Source organism: Phascolarctos cinereus, unplaced genomic scaffold, assembly GCF_003287225.1.
Source record: "Phascolarctos cinereus isolate Bilbo 61053 unplaced genomic scaffold, phaCin_HiC Scaffold_2;HRSCAF=192, whole genome shotgun sequence".
NCBI classification, from domain to species: domain Eukaryota; kingdom Metazoa; phylum Chordata; class Mammalia; order Diprotodontia; family Phascolarctidae; genus Phascolarctos; species Phascolarctos cinereus.
Window position 1 is genome coordinate 268,378,080 of NW_027555625.1, and position 18,606 is coordinate 268,396,685.

The window sequence follows — 18,606 nt, forward strand, 5'->3', positions numbered from 1 at the left end:
ACCATCCAGAGGCAGCAGTGATGCAGCTGAGGTTGGGTGGGAATAGAGTAGCTATCAAGGCTGATGGGATGAAGAAGTCACAACATGATAGAGACATGGAATCTTAGAGCCAAATGTGACCTTACAGATCACCTAGTCCAAGCCCTGTGTGTTTCAGACAGAACAAGAGATGGAGGTGAAGTAAATTGTCTGAGCTACAGAGACTTAAGTAGCAGAGAGAGAACAAAAACCAGGCCTCCCGAATGTCTTGACTCTCTCCTATAAACCATGTTGCTATAGGCCACAGGCCTATTTCTCTGCCTGCCTCAGTAGCATGGTCCCCACTCCACCCCCCCTTCCTACCCACCCACTTGGACATGTATGTCAAGGCAGGGCCCAGAGAAGGCACCATGATTTCTCCAGATGAATCAGCAAGGGCTGAAAAGGAGCATCGTCTCAGGGGAAGCTGATAGACAGGAGCTGTGTCCTAAAAAGCAGGCCCTGCTCTATTCAGAGTCTAGAGGGTAGAACCCCAAGCTCCTTGGCTGGTACACAACAATAGTTGTGCACAAGAGCTGTGAAGATGGGGTGGGAGCTGGTAAGGACAGGGTAAAGCCTGGTGTCAGGTCAGAAAGTGGCAACTTTCATCCAAGGTTAAACTTCCATGCATCCCAAGGGTGCTAGGAGAGGGTGGGCATATCCCAGGTGCAGAGGCTCTCTTCTTCAAGTTTATGCCACAAGGGATAAGACTAAAAAAATGGACTGTCCTTCCTTGGGCGATGAATGGAAGGGAAGGCGTTGGAGTTGGGGACAAGGCCTATCCCTCACCTAAAGAGAGGCAGCAGCATGGAATAGTAGGAAGAACAGAGGACCTGGGGTTGGAAAACACTGATTTTTGTTCTCAGTTTCCACATATACTAGCTTTCGTGACCCTAGACTAGTAACTGGGTTCTCTGAGCTATTGTTTCTGAATGGGTCCAGACCTGGGATTTCATTCCTCAGGTTAAGGAAACTCCTTCCACTAGCCTTTAAGTGCTCAGACAATTTCTAGTCTTAAGAGAGTTGCCTGGGGACCTAGAGAGAATAAAATATTTGCCCAAATTGTGTAGCTTTAGTTTCCTGATGTAGCGTGGGTACCAATGGAGCACCTAGGCTAGCCATCACTCCTTCTGTTGTTGTTATTGTTGTTCAGTCATATCTGACTCTTCATAATCCATTTGGGGTCTTCTTGGCAGAGATACTGGAGTGGTTGCCATTTCCTTCTCCAGCTCATTTTGCAGATGAGGAAACTGAGGCAAACAGCTTCAGTGACTTACCCAGGGTCACACAGCTAATAAGTGTCTGAGGCATCACTCTTTCTAGCAAGAGAGAAAGTGACTGTAAAACGGAGCTAATAAAACTTAGCTCACCTATTCACAGAGTTGTAAAAAAAACACTTTGTAAACTTCAAAGAATTAGAAAGATGTATGTTATTATTATTGAGTCCCTGGATATTCCCAGCCCCTTAGAATGTAGGCTCCTTGAGATCAGCGACTGCTTAACTTGTCTTTGTATCCCCAGAACTTAGCACAGTGCCTGGCACATAATTGGTGATTAATAAACCCTTGTGGATGGATGCCCCTGGCCTAGGTGTGCACTGATATGCCTGCTTCCTGCATCTAATCAGAGATGCTCTATCTACCCTGAGGATTGGGGTAAGAAGCTAAGAAGGATTCCTCCTCAGCTCCAGCTCAGCCCTGCTCTGGGCACCGTTTCTCTACCTACAAAAGTGGGGAAGGGGGAGGGCAATCCAAGACTCCATCAAACCCTGGGAGGAAAGATCAGGAGGAAAGTGAGGCAGATGGACTTGTCCACCTCTCTCAGTGAGAGGATGAGGGAAAAACAAAAGACGAAAGGCATCCTGCCTTGGAATATCCTAGAGTCATACATCTGAAAGGTGTAGGGGACAGTGAAGAATAATGCTTCTTCCTATCAGGCAGGCAATGGAGATTGGAGAGGAGAGAGCCCAGTCCAGTAAAGGCAGAGGGACCAAATGTCATGGCCTAAGCAGGAGCAGGAAGATGAGCTGAGGGAGATATGGAGTCCCCAGATGGAGGTGCACTTATCAGTTCCCTCCCCCAAACTCTCTACTCACAAAAAGGCGGAACCCCCACCTGGCCAGCTCCTCACCCAGCAACACCATGGCAACAGCCAGTTCCCATGGAAACAAGCCCAGAGAGGAAGAAAACCACAAAGCACTCCCCCCCTCACAGAAATGGAACCAATCTCCACCACCTCCCCCACCTCTACTCTGAACCAATAGATCAGCCTGATGGCAGCAGACTTCCCTGGTCCTAGGAGCTGGGGGACGAAAAGCCTAGATTGGAGCCAACATGGTTCAGCAGGGATGGATAAACAGATAGATTGGGGGGGGGGAATAGTCCCATCTTCTATCCCAAGATTTCAATTCTGCTATTTTTTTAATATCTCAGCCCCCAATACTCAGACATCTAGGTCTTCAACCTGACAACAGGGCTTTGAGATGCCTTGGGTCTGACTGCCTCCTCAAACCTACCAAAAAAGGGAGAGAGCATATATAGTGGGGTTCAGAGAGAGGGTACTCAGTCTAGCTGGACATTCAGAGCCTTTGGCCCCAGGAAGCTAAGGCTTCCCCAGGCCCTGGTTCTCTCGGGTAATGCCTACCACCTGAGCTATTAAAAGGACAATCAGCTTAAAGGGAAGCAGAGATTATAGACAGGGAGACAGCCTGGGCCAGGAATTCCCCAGTGAAAATCACTGCTCTTTAAAAAGGATCAGAGAAGGTGATATATGCATATTCAATAATGTCCGGGCCTCTCCATCCCTTTGGGTAACATCCAGAGAAACCTTCAAGGGACTGGTCCAAACAGAGCTCTCTATCTTTCTTCCAAGTTCTTGGGGAGAGTCACGGAATCATGCAATTCAAGAATGTGAGTCAAAGTCACTTAATTTTAGAATGAAAATCATAGAATGAGACTCGCAGTTAGGAAAATGCACTTCCCTCTCTTCATTGGAGAGGTGGGGGACTATGGATGTACAATATTGCATATACTGTCAAACCCAGTCAGTTGGCTGTGCTGAACTGTTGGCTTTTTCTCTTTTAATCTTTGTTATAAGGGAAGACCCTCTGGGCAGCAGAAGGGGAAGGTATATATTTGGAAATGAATAGGATATGAAAAGAGAGAGAGAGAGAGAGAGAGAGAGAGAGAGAGAGAGAGAGAGAGAGAGAGAGAGAGAGAGAAGAGAGAGAAGAGAGAGAGAGAGAGAGAAACTGAGAAATAAGAGGGATAGACCAAATGATTTCCCAAGTCCTTTCTGCCTCTAATATTGTATAATTCTAACATTTTTGGATCCTAGCTAAACCTCCCCATTTTATAGATGGGAAAAACTGAGATCTACAGAGGGAAGACAAAATCAGGACAAGAGTACAGAGTTTCTCTAAGTCAGGATCCTAGATGCTGTTCTGCCTGGCAGATTCTTTATCTCAGAGTAACTCTCCTTCAGCAAGAAGCTCTGATGTCTCTTTAACTACACTCTAGACAAAGAAGGGGAAGGAAAGGGAAGGGAATAAGGCTTTATTAAGCACTTATGATGTGCTAGGCACTGGGTAAGCACTTTACAAATAGTTTCTCATTTGATCCTCACAACAACCCTGGGAAGTAGGTACTATTATTACTCTCATTTTATAGTTGAGAAAACTGAGGCAGACAGAGGTTAAATGACTTGCCTAGGGTTACACAGCTAGTAAGTGTCTAAGGTCCAATTTGAATTCAGGTCTTTTTGACTCTGTGCCCGCTGTGCCACCGAGATGCCTCACAGAGGCTAATTCTTAGATTTCTGTGTGTACCTCTCTGAGGACCAGCTCTTCCCAGAGAAAGTCAGAGGGCAGAGCCACTAAACTTCCCAGGGTACCCCAGAACCCAGGGGTCTTGCTTCTCAGCCCAGTTCCTTCAATCTCTGCTCTGGGTGGTGAGAGAAGGGAAACTCCTGTTTCCTATTTCCATTCCATCTCTGTGGTTCCTTCCCCTTCCCAGAGACACAATCTGACCACACTCTTCAATAAAGCTAGTTCCCTATTCCTCCTTTCCTCAGCTCTCCCGGCTGACTTCCTATCATGCGTCCAGGGAACTTGCCATGCTTAGCTGTCTCTCTCAGCATACCGGAGGGGTGCCTTTCCCTCCCTGATGGCAGGAGAGCATGGATGTGGGGGACAGCCAGTGATAGAGCACCCAGAGAGAGTGGTGGCCAGCCCCACTAGACATCTCCTCACTGCCCCTGCCAGCAGTGTGGGAGAGTGTGGATGGGGCAATGCTAGCTCTCACTATTAAGTCCTGGTGAGGGGGATGGTAAAAAGTAAAGCTAAGAGATTGAGACAGTGATTTCTTTGCCATCTGCTGACTCATCCTCAAACACACACCAGGCATAAAGAGAGAAAAATGATGCCTCCAAGGAACTCAAAGCACTTTATAGGGAATATCTCCATCATTTCCAAACTATCCAGGGAAAAAAAAAGGTAATAGAAACAACCTTAGCATGGCTTAGGTGCTGGATCTAAAGCCCAGTGACCCCAGTAACCAGTACTCTGTTCTGTCCTGTAGCCTCTACTCAAAACAGACAGGCCACAAAAAGGGGTGCTTCATGTGAACAGGTGACATTTAATGACTCCGTCCAGGGTCTCCAGTGTTCGTGGAAAAATGTTAACCATGACCGAGAGCTTGGGGTTAAGAGAAAAAGAGAGGAAGGTATTGACTTCTCTGGGTGCTTTGAGATCACTAAAGGCAGTTTGGTTATTGCCCCACTACACCGAGGTTAGATGCATTGGGAAGGCCAGAACAGGGGGATTTGATATGGACAAGGTGGACCTTTGTGAAGGGGAGGCAGCTTTGGCCTCCGAGGGTGGGAAGCCTCGTGTATAGAAATAATACTAGCCTGGGAGCTAAGAGACCCAAGTTCTGGCCTTGGCTCTTCCACAGACTTTCTGGGTGCCTTTGGACAAGTTACTTTCCCTATCTGGGCCTCAGTTTCCACAACCGGAAAAGATGCCCTCCAGCTCCACAGGAATGGGGTGTGGTATCATCTCCTCAGGGGAAAGACAGGATGGGAGGAGTATGGGGTTGGCTAGACTCAACAAATCCCTCTGTGTTCTTTTTCCCCTGTCTTCCCCAGGAGGGATGGTTGTGGGGATGTCTGACTCACTGGCCTCATGGATTTCAAGAACAGTTTCTAACCTTAAGAGTGGAGCTGCCTCACTTTTCTAGCCATACCCTAACAAAGGAGCAGGAGAGCCAGTCGGGGATGGGAATGTCCATGTCTCTTCCCTCCAAGGTGGGGCTGCTGTGCTGGAAATCCACCTCCTTTGGGGGAGAGGGAAAAGGAAGGAAGAAACGACTTTAGAGCATCAGGCAGAAGAACCTGGCTGAGAAGCCCCAATTCCCATTTCCATTCTAAGTCACACTTGCCTGATAGCTGATTTCTTTCCAACCTCTAGCTCGAGCTCACAGAAGTCTGGTAGAAACGGTATAGCTCCCGTGCCAAATTCGGCACTAACACATATCGGTATTCAACTTCCTTCTTAGAACCACCACCTGACTTTTTCTTGGACTGGAATTCAAGGAAAATGAGGCAGTAGCTACTGTTCAAAAGAAAGCTGCCTCTTCCTTTGACTCTTTCAGCATTGGATATAAGTAGAGATATGAGTTATGCTGCGGTGAAGGGTTTTTTTGGGGGGATAGAGGATGGTCGATGGCAGTCCTGAGCTGGGGTGAGCGAGGGAGAGGAAATGGAATGAATGGAGCCGTATAGGCAGGTCAAAGGGTCACCAAACTTTGGAGATGGGAGGGACTTCAGAGATCTGCCCTGACATCCAGTCCCTGCCTTAATCCTCCAGGGACAGGGAGCTCACCCCTTTTTGAGGCAGCTCATTCCACTTTGGGGCACCTATGGTGGTTAGGAAATAGTCTTCATGTGCTGAATTCTGTCTTTTTGCAATTTTTACTCATTGCTTCTCATTCTGCCCTCAGAGGCTAAGCAGAGCAAGGCCTGTGTCTCTGTCTGACAACCCCTCAAATACTGAGGACAACTGTCACGTCTCCTCTTCTCCAGGCCCAACATCCCTGCAGACCCTGTGGCCAATGGGGTGACCTCTGCAGGCCCTTCACCGTTCTGGTCACCATCCTCTGGATGAAGCCCAATTTGTCAATTGGAGTATCTGGGACTAAACAGAGTACTTTAGAAGTGGTCTGTCCAAAGCAGAAGGCAGGCAAAATCATGACTTTCCCCATTCTGTACACTATGGCCCTCTCTCAGCACAAACAAAGGTAATATTAGCTTTTTTGGCTATCATGCCATACTGTTGATTCCACTGAGCTTAAGGTCCATGAATCCCCCCCCCCAAACTCTACCCCAGGCTTCTGTTCTCTCAGCCTGGGGCAACAGGGAAAAATGTTGGAGGGCAGGAGAAGGCTCGTAGAAGGTTTCTGAGTATGTGCAAGACCTAGGCAACTGACTTGGGCCTGAAGATTCTGAAACATGTCTGTAAGACTGGCTTATGGGAGAAGTGACCAGAGAGGGGCAAAAGATTTCTTTTTTTTTTAATAGATAGGTTAAGATGATGAGCAGGATGGTTTCAGAAAAACCTGGGATGACTTATATGAACTGATGCAAAGTGAAGTGAGTAGAACCAGGAGAACATTGTTACACAATATTTTAATAATGATCAACAGTGAAAGATTTAGTTACTGTGATCAATACAATGTTACAAGACAATTCCAAAAGACTCATGTTAAAAAATGTTAGTCATCTTCAGAGAGAGAATTGATGAACTCTGAGTGCAGAATGACAACTTGTTTTTCACTTTCTTTATTTTTCTTGCTCTTTTTTCAACATGGCTGATATAGAAATGTGTTTTACATGACTTCACACGTAAGATCAATAGGTATCACATTGCTTGCCTTCTCAAGGTACAGGGGAAGGGAGGGAAGGAGAGAATCTAGAACTCAAAATTTAAAAAAATGAATGTAAAAAACTTTTTACTTATATATAATTGGGAAATATTTAGTGAAATAAAAAGATATTTAAAAAATAAAATAGACAGGTTTTGTTTTTATATCACCTTCATTTCCACATACATGTCCCCCCTGACTCAATACTCAGTGAGCCATCCCTTACAACAAAAATTTTAAAGGAAAGAGAAAAAGCAGCTGAGAAAAACTAAGCACGTATCAGCTTCGTCTGGCGGTAGCCCATTAAGCATAAAGGTGCCCTAGGACTTGGGAGATACCCTGTAGGTGCAATGTTCCACGTCTCTGCCCTCTTCTGCAAATAGGGGAAAGAAGGTCATTTTCCCGTCTCTTCTCCAGGGCCAAACCAGGTCATTAAAATTACATAGTACTAGGTTTCAGCATTTTGTTCTAGGGAAAGGATTTCTCTACACATCATGCCCTGAGAGGTCCTTTAGAAGGAAGATGAAACCACCATCTTTAGATGAGAATCTATTGAGCTGCTATTAAGGCCACTGTTATAATTACATTTATTATATCAATGTCATAAATACAGTCAGTAGAAGCACATTATGTCTATTCAGTAAAAGAGCCTATGTGTGGGGAGTTAGCATGACTTGGGAGATCGTGTCCTAAATTTAAAGGCTAGAGAGAAGTGGGTTCAAATCCTGCCTCAGACACTTAAAAGGTATGTGATATTAGAGAAGTCATTTCATCTCTCATAGCCACAGTTTCCTAATCTGTAAACTGGAGAGTATAATCCTCACATTACCAACCTTCTGTAAAGAAAGCACTGTAATCTCATATAAATAAATATATGACGTAATTATTATTTCTAGGTGGCATCTTGACAGTTGAGCTGGCATACATCAGGGTAGAACAGAACAATCACAGGGGTTGACTCAGGAGATAATGGGTACTCCCAAATCAACCCTGCCTCTGACATTTACCAGCTGTGGACCTTTGGGTAAAACATCTAACTTCTCTCCTCATGTTCTTCTAGCCTCAGTTTCCTCATCTGTAAAGTGGGGGGTAATAATACCTATTCAAAGCACCTCACAGGGTTGCTGAGGATCAAATGAGGTTATATAAATCCTTTTATATCCTTAAAGGGCTATACAAATGGCAGCTATTATTATTTGGTCCTGGGCCTTAAGGACACTAGTCATTCATCGTATTCTGGCAAAGATTCAGGGAGTGGACCTTCCAGATCCTGGAAAACCAGGGGCTTTTCCTCCTCACACAGCAATGGCCTAATAATGCCTGTCCTCTCTCAATGCATTAAGATCAGATGCATCTGAGCAATAAAAATAAAACCATTCCATGGTAATAAATAGGGATGTCAAAGGCGGATGAAGCTGCTAATTGTTCCTCTTTCTCTCTTCCCAGGGACTGCTAGACTCGGGCTCTCCCCACCTCTGCTTCCATTCTCCCTCCTGAAGGTTCTTCAGGGAAACTTACCAAGGGACAGGGCACAAGAGAGCTGAGCCTGAAGGGAACCTAGGGATCCCAGTTCCTAGCCTGGCACCCAGTCCTTCACCCTGGCACCAAGACTACATACTCTCCTGCTTTATACCACTGGAGAGATCCTTGGTGCCATGCCCTCAGTCCCAGGAGATAGATGGAAACAGTGCCCCTTCCCTGAGGCCTGATCTACTTTGCCCTTCCAGCCTTAGCCACCAATGATGATAATAACTTACGTTTCTATAGTCCTTTAATATTGACCATTATATTTCCTCCTCCCAACAACCCTGTGAGAGTGTATGTAGTATACACTCCCAATTTTGCAGATTAAGAAACTGAGGCTCAGCAAGAAGAAGTAACTTGCCCAAGGTCATACACTGCTAATGAGAGTCAGAGCTAGAATTTGACTCTAAGTGAGGAGGTCTTGCTCCGGCAAGCTAGGTGGATAGAGGGCCTGCAGTCAAGAAGACCTGAGTTCAAATCTGACCTCACACGCTTACTAGCTGTGTGACCCTGGGCAAGTCACTTAACCCTGTTTGCCTCAGTTTCTTATCTATAAGATGAGCTAGAGAAGGAAACGGTGAACCACTACAGTATTTCTGCCAAGATAATCCAAAATGGGTTACAACAAGTCAGACACAACTGAAAAACAACTGAACAACAAGAGGAGTTCTTTCCATAATATTTTGTTGCCTCCCATACATGAGTCAAATATTGACACAGGAAAGGGCCTAACTCCCACCCTTTCCCCACCCTCCCATACCTCCACACACTTTAACATAGAAGGAAACTGAGTCATAGGATCATAGATTAGAGCTCTAAGGGAACTCGGGCCAATCAGTCCAACCTCCTTGTTTTACAGATGAGAGGCTGAGACCCAAAAAGTTAAGTGACTTAACCCAATTCGCATAGACATTAAATGGTAGATCTGAGATTCAAATCCTGGTTCTCTGACTCCAAATGCTGCGTGTTTTCCACGATACCTCTCAAAATGATACCTCCTCCTCAAAGAGGTTCCCTAGACTGACCGAAAAAGGGACAATTTTCCCTGACCCTTTCCTTACTCAGTTTTAAACTACAGCCAGTCAACTATCATTTATTAAGCACCTACTATGTGCTAGGCATTTCCTCTCCCTCATCTCCTCCACAAATGCCCCTTTTACATCCAACTCCCAACAAGCCCCAGTAGTAGAAAGGTAATGATCATGCAGATGACATAAAAATAGCCCATAAAACAGACTTCCCTCCCCCCCCAAAAAAACTCAAAGAACCTATTCATTTGGGGGATAGTTTCTCAGGGTGGTTGCATACAATTTTCCTTCCTAATCATGTTTCACAGGCTCAGATGCCTTAGAGTTGCAAGAGACCTTAGAGGACACCTAATCTAACCCCTCATTTTATAGCTGAGGATCAAAGAGGTTACCCTATGACCAGTCCAAGGTCACACAATGGTTAACAAAAGCGCCATTCGAACCCAGGTCTTCTAACTATAAATCCAGCGCTCTTTTCACAACGTTCCGTTTCTTTTTGCTTTCTTCTGATTAATATTCAAACAAGCTTCCGTTTGCTTCATGCCTCACTGATGGGGGGATGAGGAGGGAAGGAGGGAGCCTGGGCATGAGTAGGGGAAGATGGAGGCCTCCTTGGGACGAGGCATTTGCAATGAGAGCATACAGCAGGAGGGCAGGGGTGGGGGGAATCTGAGCAGTGTGAAGCCAAAGATAGCAAACAAATTTTTTTTTTTTGTAAAAAGAGCACACTTACCCTTCTTCAGTTACACAGGCCATAGGCCTGGGCACCTATGAGGTACTCAGGATAAAGAATCATAGGGCCAGACGCCCAAACCCTTCTTTTGCTAGATGGGGAATCTGAGGCCCAGGGAAAGGGAAGTGACTGGCCCAAGGTCACACAGTAACTGTCTGTGGATCTTCTTCATGGCTGTTTCCCACTTGGGGGGTGCTAGTTTCATGTGAAGCAAGTTTCCTACTCTTCTGGACCTCAGCGTCCCCATCTGTAAAATGAGTAGGCTGGATACAGGATGCTCTGTGGCTAATTGCAAAATAAACATCCAGTCATTAAGAGGGAAGCAATTATTTCTCCACAGTGATAGCTGAAAACATCCGTGCACCTGACTATGGCTACGTGCCCCTCTACTGAACAAAGGCCTAACTAGAATTGTTCTAAATTTCTCTTGGATGGAATAATAAATACAAAGTTATCATCCAAAAAAAATGAACAGGTTAGACTTGACAACAATAGCTAGAATTTGTACAGTGTTTTAAGACTTGTAAAATGCTTTACAAGTGTGATCTCATTTGATCCTCACAAAAACCCAAGAAGACGCATGATATTATCATCCCCATTCTGCAGATGAGGAAGCTGAGACACAGCTTAAATGACTTACCAGGGTCACACATAAGTAGCTGAGGTAATATTTGAACTCAAAACCTCCCTGACTCCAGGCACAGGCCTCTACTGACCTTATCTTCAGCTCCTACGATCCTGGGTATCACCATGGCCTGGGCTCCCTGGGCTCCCCTTTGCCAACAGGACCAAGGGAGTAGAAGGGAAAGGTGTGACCAATGTGGGGAGAGAAGAGGAACCTTTGAAGAGTGTGTATGCACATGTATACGAGCACAGACGTGGATAAAGATGTATGTTACGTGACTGTAGCATGATTCTGTCTCTGTGTTGTCTTCCTCCCCTAGATTGTAAACTCCTTGAGGACAGAGACTGTCATGCCTTTCTTTGCATCCCTAGCACCTGGCACACAGTAGGTGTTTAATAAATGTTTATTAACTCTGATCATGACTCTATGTGGTTGTGTGTTAACATATGTACCAGTGGACTGGCATGTATTACATGTGACCATGCAATAAAAATAGCTAATATCTACATAGCACTTTGAGGTTTATAAATCACTTTACATATATTATCTCATTTGGTCTTTATAACAATGCTGTGAGTAGGATGCTATTATTATTCCCATTTTATAGATGAGGAAACTGAGGCTAAGAAAGGTTAAGTGGTGCCCACAGTCACACAGCTAATTAAGTCTTTTTTTTTTTTGGTGAGGCAATCAGGGTTAAGTGACTTGCCCAGGGTCAGACAGCTAGTGTCAAGTGCTTGGTGTGAGGCCAGATTTGAACTCAGGTCCTCCTGACTCCAAGGCCAGAGTTCTATCCACTGTGCCACCTAGCTGCCCCATGGCTAATTAAGTCTTGAAGTGGGATCTGAACTCAGATCTTCTTGACTCCAAGTCTAGCACCCTACCTCTTATGCATTATTATGTGCTTAAGTGCCTTAAGTTCAAGAGTACCAGGTGGAGATCAAGAGATGCCTGAATCTGGAAAGGAAAGTCTCTCTTCTGCCCTGTGTCCCAGGCCTGACCAAAAGTGGAGAAATACTGCCCGCCAGCCCTAGTCCAAACAGACACATCCTGGTGCTACTTGTGAGAGCTGAGGATGCTGAAGGGGATGGGGAAGGGGCCGTGGAGGGCATCACAGAGGGCTTTGTGTACAGCTCCTGTCTCCAGGATGGCAGAGGGCTCGAGGGGGCCTCCTTAGGCCTCTGGGTAGCTGCCCTGCCTGCGCACTGGCTGGTACGGCCCTAGGCCCTCCCTTCCCCCAGCTCCTTGCATTCCTGGCCCCAGTGACCCTAGCCAAGCCTAAAGAAACTTGACTCTCTCGGTGACTCTCCTATCAGCCCCCTGATCAGCTCCATTTCCCTCGGGGTCCTTGTCCCCCATGGGTCATTTTTCATCTCTGCTTTCCTTGACCCAGCCATCTGAGGTATAGGCCTCCTGCATGTTTTTCTCTCTCCTGAGGGGTAGGGAAGGGATTTGGTGGTGTGCACTTAATGTTTAAGAGTGTGTTAAGCATATGAATGCCCAGTAGGCATATGGAACCCCTAGCCTGTTCCAAGTGCGTACGCCAAGCATGTTTCATGCACAGTAGTAAGCATATGCAGAGTATGTTTCTCATGGCTGCAACATGGTCTGGAAGGTGGGGGGAGTCAAGATGTGTTCTCTGATTGGACCCTCTAGTTGCTGGGGTTGACAGGGAAGGAAAGCAGGACCTGGTCCTGCAAGATACAGCTAAGTCTGAGGGGACCTATTTCCCAGATAAGGGATTCCCCCCAATCAGGCAGTATTGGTGGGCCCAGAGACAAAGCCCAAAGAGAACCCAAATCCATGAAGCCCTCCCTCACCAGCCTAGCTATCCATGCCCTCTCTCCTCTGAACCTTGACTGTGCTTTTCACCTGGACAGCTCAGAAGACAAATGAATGGAAAGAGAACTGATCACATCAGAACATGATCAGTTCTCTTTCCATGCATTCGTCTTTTCTTCCTTCACCATGATGGCCAGAAAAAAGCCAGTTGGTTTCTTATCCCAGTTCTAGAAAGGATGGAGGGAGTCAAGAGAAGAAACAGATTCACTTAGGAACCCAGATATTCCAGTTTCCAGGTGGTTCTCTGGATTCTGACTCTAAATGTATGGAATATCTCTCTCCCTTTTTTTTTTTTGCTGCCCATCTGTGCTGTAGCTTCCAGGAGGCCTTTGCACCATTTCATCCTCTGTCTCAACACTGAGCTGGGAAGACGCATCCCAGGTAGGCTATCCTAAAGCACATGCCACCCTATCCTGAGCTGTCCCAGGACTAGGGGAAAATCTGCTTCACAGAATCATAGGGAAGACACAACATGTGGCCAAAGGGGCATACCCTAGGTAGGCTTGGGCTGACTCTCTTATATCTGGGAAATTGGAGGAAGATCACCGAGTGTCTGGTCAGTACTAGGACCAATGAATAAACTGCTAGATGCATTCTTAGATATCCCAGACCCAGGTCAAAGAAAGGCAAAACAGGGGCAGCTAGGTGGGGCAGTGGAAAGAGCACTGGACCTGAAGTCAGGAGGACCTGAGTTCAAATCCAGCCTCAGTCCAAACACTTGACACTTACTAGCTGTGTGACCCCAGGCAAGTCACTTAACCCCAATTGCCTTAAAAAAAAACCAAACTTTTGGGCAGCTAGGTGGCACAATGGACAGAGCATCGACCCTGGATTCAGAGGGACCTGAGTTCAAATCCAGCCTCAGACACCTCAGACTTACTAGCTGTGTGACCTTGGGCAAGTCACAAGTTTTGCCTAGCCAAAAAAAACCACACACACACACACAAAGAAAGGCAAAACAGAGAAGGGTAAGGTGAGGCCCTTATCTTTGGGGGAAAGGGAAGACAGATGGCAGATCTCTGGGTTATAGTTACAATTTGCCTCATGTCTTAAGCAGCCCACAAGAAGGTGGGCCCTAACCTTCATCCAGCAGGAAGATGCCGTAAGGCAAACAAAAGTAATATAAAAGTCAGGCTAGAAGGTCACAATTCCCAACTCAACCACTGATTGGCTGGATAAAACAGAGTTTTCCCTATTCTGTGTCTCAGTTTGCCCATCTATAGAGTGAGGCCTCTAATGATGATCTTGTTAGTATATGGAGATAGGCAGCTGTTGACCCATAATCCCAGCTCTACATGACGTGATAGAGTGGAGAGAATGCTGACTTTGGGGACAAAGAACCCAAGTGCAAATCCTGGCTCTGCTCCTTCCTGTGTGGCTGTGGACAAATCACTAAACCTCTCTGGGCTTTGGTTTCCTTATCTATTAAAATGAGAGAGTTAGAGGAGATGACCCTTCTAGCTCTAAAAAGGATGATCCTTTATCTTGGATTCTAGACTGGGGTCCCAGAAGCCTGAATCTCAATCACACCTAAAATTCCTTGTTTCCTTTGCTACATCACTTGTTTCCTCCCTGGAGGAGGGAGGAAGAGAGGCCTGGTCCTGAGGGAGTCTCACAGCCTGCTTCATCACCATGCACACAACTCCAGAGACAGGTCTGTGTCTGCTGACATCAAGCGGAAATGCAGGCACTCCCTGGGAACTAGAGAGAGGAGAGGATAAGCCAGAACCCAGTGTCTTAATCAGCTGCCAGTCCTACAGAGGAATAAGAGCTATGGGCTAGGGTCTGGTCCTATCCCCAACTCTGTCACCATCCCTTAGGAGTTGAGAAGAATTTACTTGGGGGCAGTTAGGTGGTCTAGTGGACACAGCATTGGGCCTGGAATCAGGAAGACCTGAGTTCAAATCCTGCCTCAGAGCTGGGTGACCCTGGGCAAGTTACGTAACCTCAGTTTCCTCACCTGTAAAATGGGGATAATAAAAGCAACTACTCCCCGCAGAGGTGTCATGAGGATTAAATGAGATAATTGTAAACCCCTGAGCACAGTACCTAACAAATAGTAGGGGCTATATAAATATTTGCTATTATTATTGTTGTTGTTGTTATTATTCCTAGAGTTAGAGAAAAGACTCAAGATCTGTTAAGGGATTTGAGATGAACAAGAAACTTGGATTTCTCAGGTTTCTTTCCTCTTCTTCCCCATCTCCTCATCTTCTCTTCACTTAACCCAGGTCTCAGTTTCCTCATCTGTAAAATGGGGATAACAATAATTGTACTTACCTCATGGAGGTAGGTAGTACAATATACCTATACAACAGAGCAGTTCTCAAACTTTTTGGTCTCAGGACCCTTTATACTCTTAAAAATGATTGAAGACCCCTCCCAAAGAGCTTCTGTTTATGTGGGTTTTAGTGATCTACATTTACCATATTAGAAATTAAAATACCTTATTATTAGTATAACAGTTTTGACCTTGAAGAGTCCCTGAAAGGGGTTCTCAGGAGCCCCCTTGGGGTCCCCAGAAGACACTTGAGAACTACTGTCTTCGAACACTATTTAAATGTGAGTTGTTATTACTCCCTCTGGCACCCACTCCCAGTGGGCAGCCTCGACACTTACTGTATGTACTTCATACCTCTCTGTGCTGACCTCACAGTATTACCTCACTGTACCTTGCACACCACTGAGGCCACCAGGTGAAGATGATATACTTTTGGGGTGGGGGGCAGAGCAGTCATGGGGATGGGAAGGGCAAAGGAAGATCTGAGATACTTCCTTCAATCCCTTCACCCCCCACCCCAGGCTCTGGGACCAACCCAGATCATCTGTGTATGCCTCTCTCCAGTCTTTATCTCTGCAGCTCTTGAGTCACATGAGCCCAGGGGAAATCTGCAGGAGCCAATTTCCTTGGGGGCCAAGGAAGGAGCTGTCAATCTCTACTGACCCAGCCTAGTCTAGGCCCTTTTGGGGGAGAAGGAGGAGCTTTCCCAAAATCAGGACTTTCTTCTCTGGGGTACAGAGGCTTCTCTGCAGAAGGACCCCCTCCTTCATAGACTCTCCCCTCTCTCTCTTTCCCGAGGGTCACTGTAAAGGATATGAGATTTATCTGTGTTCAGACAGGGGCTAGCAGGGAGCTTTAACCCTTCTGGGTTTAATCAACATTGGGGAGAGAATACAGATGCTTCCTAGACAGTCCCTGAAGGACAAAGATGTAGACTAAAAGTAGGAGTGTGTATCCCTTCCCCTACCTACAATCCCCTTTAATAGTCCAGGCCACACCATTGCTAGTCATGAAGGTCATCTGAAGGGAATTGTGGTTGGAAGCCCAGAGTCACAGAATGGGCTGCTAATGAAAAGAAGGGGAGGGAAGCGATGTTGAAGGTGCTGACGAGAAGAGGCAGGAGGAAGCCATTAGACAGGGGGAGGAACAGGTAGCAGCCAAGTCCACCTGTACTGAGGACCAGACGGCAGCCATCTCCTTTGGAATTCATCTCTACAGCCCACACAATCTGCATCCCAGGCAAGAGAAAGCACGGAGAAAGAATCCCCGTCCTCCCATCTCTTTCTTTGAAAGGAAGATCCTGAGACCATTGACCCCAGTCCAATCACCAATCAATTTTTTACCACTGTTGTCATCCCCTTAGCTTCCTCCAGGCCATCAGACATACAGGTTAATATATTGGATATGGAGAGGGCTCCAGCCGGGGTCTGACCTTCTGCCTCCCCAATAGTTACATAAGCCCAGGCCCTTTGTTTTCAAGGCCGCCTGGTGTATAGGTGGGGGGTGGGGGAGGTCATTGCTTCCCTCCTCTATTTCATAAGGGGCGGAGAGAGCATCATCGGTCTCGCCTTCCAGTCTTAGGGTCTGTCCAGGCCTCCCTGGGATAAAGCTACTCGGATGAGTGATTAGATGCTTCAAATGTCTCCTGCAGATTCCCAGGTCTCTCCTTCCTCCTACCCCTCCCCAAAGGGCTGCCTGCCTCCCAGTCTTAGTCATCTCTCAACCGCGGCTCAGCGGTCGTGTCCACCCCTCCCCCTCCATTACCTCCCACCCCTTTTACCCCTCTCCAGCGCCAGAGGGGAGCCCGGGAGGGCAAAGCTGCCCCGGCTGCCAGAGATGGATAGATATCATTCTTCCCTTCACAACCTGAGAGTGACCCGCCCGCAGCCCAAGGGCTCCCTTCCCTACTGCTCAGTAAAAGATGAGAAGCCGCTCTACCCCCCCCACCCCCGCCACCAGGGATCCCCTTCCATCCCTGGCCCCCGCAGCCTGCAGTCCAAGCCTTCCCCCGCCCCCTCCGCTGCGCTGCGCACAGACGGCGCAGGGAGGGGGGAAGGGGCATTGCCCACCGCAGGGGGTGGGGGCGGGAGAGGACGTCTGGTGCCCACCTTGGGAGGCACTACCCACTCCTAGGGCACCTTGAGCCCACGCTAGGGACACTGCCTTGTGCAAAGGCGCGGGTGCCCGTCTCGGGGATGCAGGGGACGGGGGTGGGGGACTAAGCTGCAGTGGCCCGTGGCTAAGCGCAGTGCCCGGCGGGTCCAGACGGGGCGGGCTGAGGGAAGGGCATGGCTGGGGCGGGGAGGGGAGGGCTCCTGGGCTACGCGGGATGGGTGCCGCGACGGGCTTATTACCTGCCCACGAAATTCTCCAACACCGAGCTCTTGCCCGCGCTCTGGCCGCCCACCACAGCGATCTGCGGCAGGTCCAGGTTGGCATTCTGGCCGATGGCGGAAAAGGCATCCTGAAGCCTGTTGACCAGAGGGATCAGATCTTCCATGCCACGGTTTCCCATCGCTGCGGCAGTCGCTGTCTGAGCCCCCCCCTCCGGGGGCTCTTCGCTCCGGTACCGGCTTCCTTCGAGCCCGCTGCTCTCACTGCAGACTGCTGGCCGCCGGATCCGCGGCAGGGACAGCCCCTGGCCCTCCTCTCCCGCCCCCACCAAGGTCCGGGCTCCTGCGTCTTCTCCCTCCCGCTGCAGCAGAGACGGTTAACCCTACTGCCTGCTTCGACAGCAGCCGGGCTCGCAAGCAACCCAGCCACCCCACGGGGATTGGAGCCCCGCACTGACCCTCGGTCGTCGCCAGAGGGAGCCAGAGAGCCCGAGGGAGGCTCCTTCGCCCTGCGCAGGCGCAGGTGCCGAGGCATCACGGGAATTGTAGTTTTCTCTGGAGTGTGGGGACGAAAGGGCCTTCTATTTAGAACTATTGGTTACCTGGGCTCTGGGCCGACACCCAGCATCAAGGGCCAAGTCAACCGGAAAGGAATACACTTTACCTCTAAGACCTGGGTTCTAGTCTATGTGATCTGGGTCAAGTCACATCATCTCTGTCCTACTCTACATCCTTTCCACCCCCACCGATCTTGAATACCTTCTCCCTCTCCTCTATTTAAATAAGCTCAAGTCCCACCCCTTCAGTGAAGATTTCCCTGTCTACTCCAGCCCCCAGGGAGCTATCATTCCTCTGAAGCATCTATAACACTCATTTGACATGTATATTCTTTCCTGCGCTGTCAGTTATCTTTTTATACACATCTTATCTCTCTTACTAGACAGTGAATTACTTGATGGCAAGGACCAAATTTTATTCATCTTTGCCTCCCTCACAGCAACCAAGCATAGGGGATGAATGAATGAATGAATGCAGTGGGTGTTGTTGATACAAAATGGCAGGAGAAGAATGGTAAGCCTCACAGAGGATAAAATGCTAGTTTTTCCACATTCTCTAGCCCCTCTTCTAATTAAAAATTTAGAAAATAATTGCTATACATGCTGCTTTATGATTCATATTCACTCCAGCTTATCATCAAAGGATCATAGACCTACAGCTGGAAGGGTCCTCAGAGGCCATCTATTCCAACTCCCTTATTTTTAAAAAATTTAATATTTTAATTTTCCCCCAATTACATGTAAA

General features: G+C 47.5%; 1 protein-coding gene across 14 annotated transcripts in view; it reads right to left on the reverse strand.

Moving 5' to 3' along the window:
* DNM1 (dynamin 1) overlaps positions 1–17,749 on the reverse strand; it is a 64,327-nt gene extending 46,578 nt beyond the window's left edge. For all 14 annotated transcript variants that reach the window (XR_002320529.2, XR_002320528.2, XR_002320530.2 and 11 more), the window contains exon 1: positions 17,326–17,749. Coding sequence is in view for 10 of the 14 variants with exons in the window: in XM_020965649.2 (XP_020821308.1) it covers positions 17,326–17,486 (161 nt within the window). In the remaining 4 variants the exon portion in view is untranslated. The remainder of the gene's footprint in view (positions 1–17,325) is intronic.
* Positions 17,750–18,606: the final 857 nt, after the last annotated feature.